The sequence below is a fragment of the Silene latifolia genome, chromosome 10 (assembly GCF_048544455.1).
Source record: "Silene latifolia isolate original U9 population chromosome 10, ASM4854445v1, whole genome shotgun sequence".
Lineage (NCBI taxonomy): Eukaryota > Viridiplantae > Streptophyta > Magnoliopsida > Caryophyllales > Caryophyllaceae > Silene > Silene latifolia.
This window is the reverse complement of record NC_133535.1, coordinates 6871295-6879575: the sequence shown is the minus strand read 5'-3', so window position 1 is coordinate 6879575 and position 8281 is coordinate 6871295. Positions and strand designations below refer to the sequence as shown.

General features: G+C 37.4%; 1 protein-coding gene across 1 annotated transcript; it reads right to left on the bottom strand.

The window, feature by feature from the left end:
* Positions 1-885: 885 nt before the first annotated feature.
* LOC141604895 (uncharacterized) lies at positions 886-8007 on the bottom strand. Its single transcript, XM_074423451.1, has 7 exons — positions 7322-8007; positions 5233-5904; positions 4308-4663; positions 3899-4110; positions 2746-3002; positions 2432-2610; positions 886-1463 (listed from the first exon to the last, which is right to left on the bottom strand). Exons 1-7 carry the CDS (start codon positions 7611-7613, stop codon positions 1380-1382), a joined length of 2052 nt encoding a protein of 683 aa, XP_074279552.1. The 5' UTR covers positions 7614-8007; the 3' UTR covers positions 886-1379.
* Between the last annotated feature and the right edge of the window lie 274 nt (positions 8008-8281).

Here is an 8281-nt window from a genome sequence, read left to right as displayed (position 1 = left end):
GGCATATGATAATATAACATATTACTACATACTCCCTCGTACCGGACCAAAGGTAACACTTACTATAAACGGACGTATCACACCAAAAGTAACATTCCTTATTTGGGCCACAACATTACCAAGTTCTCCTTATATCCATTTGATATTTACACAAAATGCCATTACATACCCCACCTATTTTTTTCCTCTTTACCCTCACTTTTTCCACCTTTTCTTAAATTCTCTATTTTTCCCTATGTTACCTTTGGTGTGGTACGGAGGGAGTAGTACATTTGAGCTCGTATAACAGTACCAAAGTAAGTGTAGGAGCAACTAATTGTGTAGAGCATTAAGGCGAGTAGTCAAGTGATATTATTGTTGGTGGTTTTTGTGCCCTATGATGGTACCGTAGATAAAACTTTAAATGTTGGAGGATTTAGTGCTCAATACTATTGATCATATGTTCCACGATGTAAGAGAAAGCGACCTTAAATGTTGAAGATGGCACACTACATTAATGGCACTTGAACAAAAATTATAAATAAAATTAAGAACACTTGTTTACGGTGTCTTATGCAGTTATGCTGTGTGTAGTGTGCCATCTTCAACATTTTTATAGTGGCAATGCAGCAAGGTTAATTAATACCGATATTTCTGTATATGTCTGATCAGAACATCAAAGTGAGTAATCAGACATAATTTTCATACCTCAAATGCGAACCTCAGTCTCAGCAGCGTAATAAACAGCTAGCCGTTCAGACGTTCAGTAGTTTTCTGTCAGGCAAACCACAGTCTTAGCAGCGTAATAAACAGCTAGCCGTTCAGTAGTTTTCTGTCAGGCAGAAACAAGATGTTAGCTGCAGATCCCAAAAAACACATGCTTCAGTAGAGTTCCGACAGATATTATCATCAAAATGAAGTATTGAATCTATTATTATATAGTGTGTCCATAAACCTAGAAATACATACTGAAACCAACCAATCAAAAAATGTAGCGCCCGGTATCTTCCCTAAAATACAACTGGAAGTAGTTTATCAAGGTTTTAATGTAACAATTACAGTAGTATATAATGATGGCTTGTACAGCCATCAAAACAAATGAATTCGAATCAAACGGATACAAATTTGGACTAAGAACTCTCTCCATAAATGTTAGGCCAAAGTATTGTGCTGCTTCTTTTACCACTGTGGAATGCCAAATGAATTCTGTGGTCAGCTGTCTTCTCATCGAAAAATTCTAGTATACAGTATATTGTACCAGGCCCCGGAAACCTATATGGATCTTGTCTGGGCCGAATATAATTCCCAAAGAATAGCGAGGCAAATACCAAACATAGCATACAAAAGAAACCCGAAAAATGAAATATGTGCAGTAATTGATAATCCCTTCACCAGTTCACCTACTCATTAGCAACCTGTGCACTATTACGCTTATCAATGGCTCTATGGCGGAACAACTTTGCAATTTGTCTCCGTTCGCAGTCCTGAAAATCATGAGAAAACATGATACATATTGTAAGCACATTGACAAGCTACATTTTGTAGGCTTCATGTTGCTGGTCTAGTTTCCGTTTCTAATGAAACCAAATTCAATATTATTTGGTTATGTAGATGTTGGCTAATTTAGTTAGTGAAGTCACTAAGGCAATGGTTGTACCCATGACCTAGATTCAAAACCCGTTAGAATCAAAGCTGCTGTTACCAAAAAAAAAAAAAAAAAAAAAAAAAAAAAAGCAAAATGGGTCACTAAATTGGTAGTAATTAATTCTCTTAATTGCGATATAGTGTGGACCAATGTAATTATTGATCAATTGACCCAATTTTCATTTTGGGTCACCTGTAATTCTGGAAACAAGCTCTGTGTTTTGTTAGCACAAGGGTAAGGCTACGTACATCTTACCCCCTAACCCCACCATTTGAGGGGTCTCTTGAGGCCTGAGGTATTGTTGTTTGTTGCAATGTTGTCAATCCTACTTTGGATCGATAGGGAGGGTAGGATCGGATCGGTAGAATCGGATCGTAGAATCGCAAGATTCTACAAACTTACTAAATATACTTTTTTATTTGGTAAAAAAATATAATTGAAAATCAAAACACTTATTTATTAATATGTATTCATAAAATATTGGTAATTAATGATTTTAGTATCATTGTATGAACAACATACGCGAAATTTGGGTTTTACGGTATCATTATATAACAATATATATTAATTTTTTTTATTATGGAATCGGATCGTAGGATCGTAAAATCGTAGGATCGTATTATGATCCCATCTCTAGAAATTTTCAAATTATTAGGATCGTAAGATTCTACAACTATGATAGAATCGTAGGATCCAGGATCGGTCAAGCATTTTTGGATCGTAAAATCGTAGAATCGAATCGCGATTCTGACAACAATGGTTTGTTGTTGTGTTTGGTGTCATAGAGCTCAGTGACAGGGCCCTTACCTTGAACATGTGAAGATAGAAAGGCTTGCTAGGATTTTTCTTTCTCAACTTCTGGTATGTAAATGCAAAGCTTAACTGATCCCTAGGAGTAAAACGGTCCACCTCATTGAACCAAAGACAAGAGAACAGGTTGGACATAGGAGTGTGTGCCCTTATGATCAGAGACCCTTCTGGTACATCTGTTGGAAGATTTCGCTAAAACGTCAGTTTAACAATCATCAGTAAATCATGTCCCAAAGTTTATTGAAACAACCCCATAATTGATCCTTAATACAAAAATGAACAAAGAGAAAAGGGGACAGAGAGGAACATACTGCTTGGAAGCATCTTATTAGGATCAGAAGCATTGAACCTCTTTAGCCCATCGGCCTGATAAAACTGAAATTGTTGGTCTATCATTGTGTGGTTGAATTTATTTAGCTTCTTGTTACGCTCGACTTCTTTCCAAACACAATGACGATCATAGTGATTGGATATTGCATATTCATATCCCTTTCGCCATAAGAAGTTCTCCAATAACAAAAGAGGGTCTTGTTGAAGGCGCAATTTGCTGTCCAACCAGATTGAATACCTAGCATAAAACAAAACCCACAAATATCAAACTTGTTCCATAACTGGAATACCTGTCTATGTCGAATGTCTGAATAGTAGTTCCTACTATTTTAGTCAAGCTACTTATTGTCATAATTGATTAGCACTAGAAAGCAGAAAAATTCACATCTAAATCAGAAATAAATGCCCTTAAATTTGGTATTTCTATAACACAATTATAAATCATTGCTAGAATTTCTTGCTACTTGAACTGCTCAATCTGAGAAAAAAGGAAGCATCACACTAGCACACAAGTAGTAATTACTTCTGACCTTCTGTTTTGGATGAAATCTCAAACAATTCGGTCACAATTTGAAAGCACGGCATTTCCCTTTTGTAGCACTGTGTTATAACTTATAACTTATATAATTAGCAGATTGCTTTCCCAGTTCCCACTAAGGACTTTTTAAATCCTACTCCGTACGTACTAAGAAACCACAGCTTCTTTATTAACCATGGAAAATGCCAACTAATTCCCCTCGACAACTTCCCCTAAAAAATGTTCACCAAGTCACAGATTCACATGATGTAAAACTCTCTTGCATAGACGATCCTGAAGGACAGATAAATATATCTAGTTTGATTATTTGCTAGCTTCAAAGACACAACAGATCCGATAATGCTTTACTTCACTAACAACAATCTGCAATTTTTTAAGAAAATCATAGTTTTCAAAAAAACTACGAAGCATCTGCTTAGTTGATCAATATTAGAAAATTTTCTAACCTTAACGGACCACTCAGAAATTTAAGCACAATTTTATGTGCCAGCTCAGCAAGTTTACAGTACAGTTCTATACTTCTAAATAACTAGCAGACACCTTATATACATTCTGAAAATGTTGAACAAAAACATCCATCAACATCCAGATCTTACCTCGCTGATGGAAAAAGACGATGAGACAGAAGTTTGGGTATTTTTCCTACCCTCCTCATGTCTGTGAAAGGAAGATTCTTCACCACAACCACCTTCCACAAACCTATGTATCCCATTCTGTCAGGCATTTGGCCTTCTGCAGTAAGAGTTTCCAAGGTCGTCTCATCCATGAACATCACAAAGCAAACATTTTTCCTTGACAAACGACTAACCTGAAATGAAAGTATTAAGTAAGCTATTGGCACCTATGTACTTCCTTTCTGTTAACCATGAGAACCCAAAAAACACCGGAGTCTGAGAAAATGTTGACGTGTTGTCCAATTAAGAACAAATTTTCTAAATGATAGATAAGAAATGTGAACTGTGATTACATGCACAAAAAAGATAAACACATAATAATATCTCATACCGCTTTGGTAAAAGGAGATCTCAAGCGATCTGAGTTGCCAAAGATGCAAGATATAACAGCAATATGGCATTTGCTAATATATCTGTAATCATCCTCAACCAAGTCAAATCCAGTCCCTGAATACTCTTTAGAACCCTTAACAAACCCACAATTTATCGTTTGATCACGAGCAATGAATGAATCTTCTCTTTCTCTTAAGCTCTGATGCCCGGAAAACCTGGGTTCCCACTGGTCTACCCCATCTGGCTTTTCTTCTTTTTGAGTATATGACAATGAAAACCTTACGAATTTTCTACTTTCCAGAGGCTCGACAAGCTGAGTGGTAGAATTCAGTAATTTCATCTCACAAGATGAAGCTGGAGAGGAAAAATAAGGTAGGGGTTAATGCCTTGTGCACACAAAGTTTACAAAGTTAATTCCCACGTTGCCTGAAAATAAGTAGAGTTTCTCATGCAATTGTGTCGAGCTTGAAACAGTTTGACCATAACTTCTGATATATTTTTATATTTATCATCACCTTCTTAAATTCTAAAAGTGTGTCACAACTTATTTTCTAATCCTATATTCATTCTAGATACAACATTTTCCCAGTTTTCACTCAAAAGTAAAAGAGAACATCAATTTAGTGTCTTATAGCCACTCTAGATAAGGCTGTACAGCACACCACATCAAGGTACCAAGAAAGTAAGACAGAATAACCGTGTAAACTACCATTTGAAAGGTGACACCAACATTACCCCAATTCCTCATAAGCCACCTTTGACTGGGTAAAGAGGCAGACATGCACAGCATTCCCCTATATATAAGAAGAGGTTTCTGGATGACCCATAATGAAAATTGCCTCGGGTTGCATTAAGTTCACAATATGAAAAGTAGGAAACATTCTTCAAAGGTTAGACAATTTGTATATTATAAGAGAACTTACAACTGTGGTGTTTCCTGCGTTTCTTCGCCCTAGTTTTCCTACCAGTGTCATCAGAATTTGATTTAGAACTATCGTGTGACGACCTTTGATCAACTAGAATACGACCTTTCCCTACATCAGCTTCATGATCTCCAGAGTGGGATTTGGGATCGTCTATACGTGCGTCATGAGAATCAATTGCATCATCAATTCTATCATCAATTCCGTCATCATATTCATCATCGGTAACAGTCTCTTCATTTTCCAATACCAGTTTAACTTCATCTGAATCAAGAACTAAACCCTCAGTTTGTGCACCTGATTTGCTAGTGTTCTTCAAAGAAGCCTCATATTTTTTCTCGTACATTTGAAGTTCATTACGTCCGGCTTCATTGTATAGCCCGTGATGATCAGAGCCTTTCCCCATATTGTCACTTGGTTTCTTCACGGAACTTTTCACAAGAATCGAAGCATGACCCTTCCCAGCTCCATCCTCTTTATGACTGCTACTTTTATGCTCATCCTCATTGTAATCTTCATCTCTTCTCCTGTCATCCCCATCCCAGTACCTTGAATCACGGCCATGAGTTGTAGAACCATGTCCAAACTTGACTTTCGTGGAACTAAACCGTGTCACGTTCTTAAGAAAATCATCCTTAAAAGCATCGTCTTGTACATTATCCGTATCGCTACCTGCAGACAGTCTACTATGAGTCACAAATCACAAATGATCAAGATGCTACATCACATCAGGCTCCAATGAAATCTTTCTCTAAGTGTCACTTTGCTTTAAAACTGCATAATCGACAATTTCTTTAGAGTTCAGGTACAATATCTACAAAAATTGTCTAAGCAGAGGCGGTGCATTGGAAGAGGAGCAATAGTTCGATTTGGTCAACAAAGGAGATCAACGGCTGAAGCAACTATTCCACCTATGCCCTATAAAACTACATTAGAAACTTCCAATGTCAGACCAAAAACAAGATGAAACTTCTCCGTCACACACACACAAACACTCTATATTAAATATTCCTCCAACTAACATACCAATTACATTCTTTCTTTCCAGATAGATCAGATAGCTAGCTTAAACCAATGACTAGAGCTTAGAATCACGCATGTCACCTGCCTGTACTAGGCTTAACAAATAAACACCATTGATGTCATTGTGTGCACCAGACAGCAGAATCGACCAATCGCCTCACACATGGCCGACATGGGCCTATGTCTAGCAAATCTTAACAAGCCAAATACTTTTTTCCACAAACTTAGTGCCAGCAGTTGCAACTTTGCCGGAACTACCTTCCTAAAACCAATAAACGGACTACCTTTTCAACCTCAACTTCAGGACAGATGAGAAGCTTCAGTAAAACCCCAGACTTCAACTCACAATCACTAATGATAAAACTCATGAAATATCATATTTTCGCAAATTGGGCCTCAAGTATCCTCCACCAATCATGCTCAGGCCACCATAAAAACTTTGTTCCTAGTAGTATATATTCTGGCATTCAACTAACGTGTGTCAACTCAAACGTTCAAATATTCTTAAGAACACTACATAAACTAACGTCCACATCTAGACTACAATATACGATCAAATTAACATAATTCGGCTCAATATTAACATAAAGTAAAATCGAAAAACTGAATGACTGACTAACTGATCAGGCAATAAAACACCGGATGACTGATTAATCAACAACACTAACCTAAGCTCCGCAACTATAACTACAATGTAGGATCCGATTCAGCTCAACATAACAATGTATGTTAACAATATAACATACACTAAAAATTGAAAAATCAACTGATTAATCAATGACATTACAGTACCGTCCACAACCAACAATGTAGCTCAAATTCAGCTCAGTCCTCCTTAAAACATACAGTTAAAACCGATAAATCGAGCAAAATGCGATAAATCAATTGATCAAACAGCGTAACACCGGTTGACTAATTAATCAATTGATCAATAATACTAAACTAACATCCACAACCAATAATGTAGCTCAAGTTCAGGTCAATACTCCGTATAACATACAGTAAAACCGTTAAATCAAGCAAATCCGATAAATCGAATAATTAAACAACAAAATAAACATTATACCTGAGTGATGATCATATGTAGAGAAGTATAGAAAACCGAGTGAAAAAGCAGCAACAACACAACAAACAAAAGTAATGGCGGTAGCAATGGAGATCCGCTTGTTTCTCAATCGACGATAATGGTGATGATGATGCGATTTCTTATAGTAGTGATGCGGACCACCGCGAACGCCGATCGCTACGTGTTCTCCTCCGCCGCCACCGCCGCTAGTACTAGCTCCTCCACCGTTAGCGCCGCCGCCACCATTGGTGTACAAGTAGTGGTCGTTGTTGTACTGTCTGTACTGAGCCATAACTTACTGCATTGTTATCAGCTGGTTATTACTGGGGTTAGACCTAGACGCCATTGATGAGCTCCAATCGAGCTCAAATTGAAAATCTAGGGTTTACAATTAGAAGTCCGATTTTTTCAGATCGTGTTTTACAATTGCCGACCTAAATCGAACTTGAATAAATTAAATCAAATTGAATAATTAGGAATGAAATTAAAAGAAGAAATTGATGATAAATTATTGAGTAAGAGAAGTGGAATTGTAGATTTTGATCGGCGATTTTTCTCTCTCCTCGCCGTGACCGCCGCCGTCGAGGTCGTTTTTTTTCTCTCTCTTTCTCCTAGCCGTGGGATTTGCTGAGCTGGGATTTACTCGTTGACAACCGGAAGAAGGGCCAAATTAGTGGTTTAGAACTACGTATTTAAATACGGTGGAGTAGTTTGTACTTCACTTATTTTTTTTTTTTTTTTTTTTTTCGGGGTGTGCACCCGTCGACAACAGTGTATAATTCCCTCGCCGTGAATGCTCTCATGATGAGATAAACGACTGGTCAAAGAACTTGCTTCATTTCTATGGCAGGGATCGAACGGTTGAACTCATAGTTAAGGTATGAGCTGAGCAACCACCACATCAAACCCATTTGGTTTGTACTTCACTTAATGTACGTGTATTTTTGTTCCTGGTCGTTA

What these genes read in the sequence shown, in the direction of transcription:
- LOC141604895 (XM_074423451.1), bottom strand. Translation starts at nt 7,613, where the DNA reads ATGGCTCAGTACAGACAGTACAACAACGACCACTACTTGTACACCAAT. An exon ending in ACGCAGGAAACACCACAGTT is followed by an intron (nt 4,664 to 5,232) that starts GTAAGTTCTCTT and finishes TTTCCTCTCCAG; the next exon opens with CTTCATCTTGTGAGATGAAA. An exon ending in TCTATCTTCACATGTTCAAG is followed by an intron (nt 1,464 to 2,431) that starts GTAAGGGCCCTG and finishes CATGATTTTCAG; the next exon opens with GACTGCGAACGGAGACAAAT.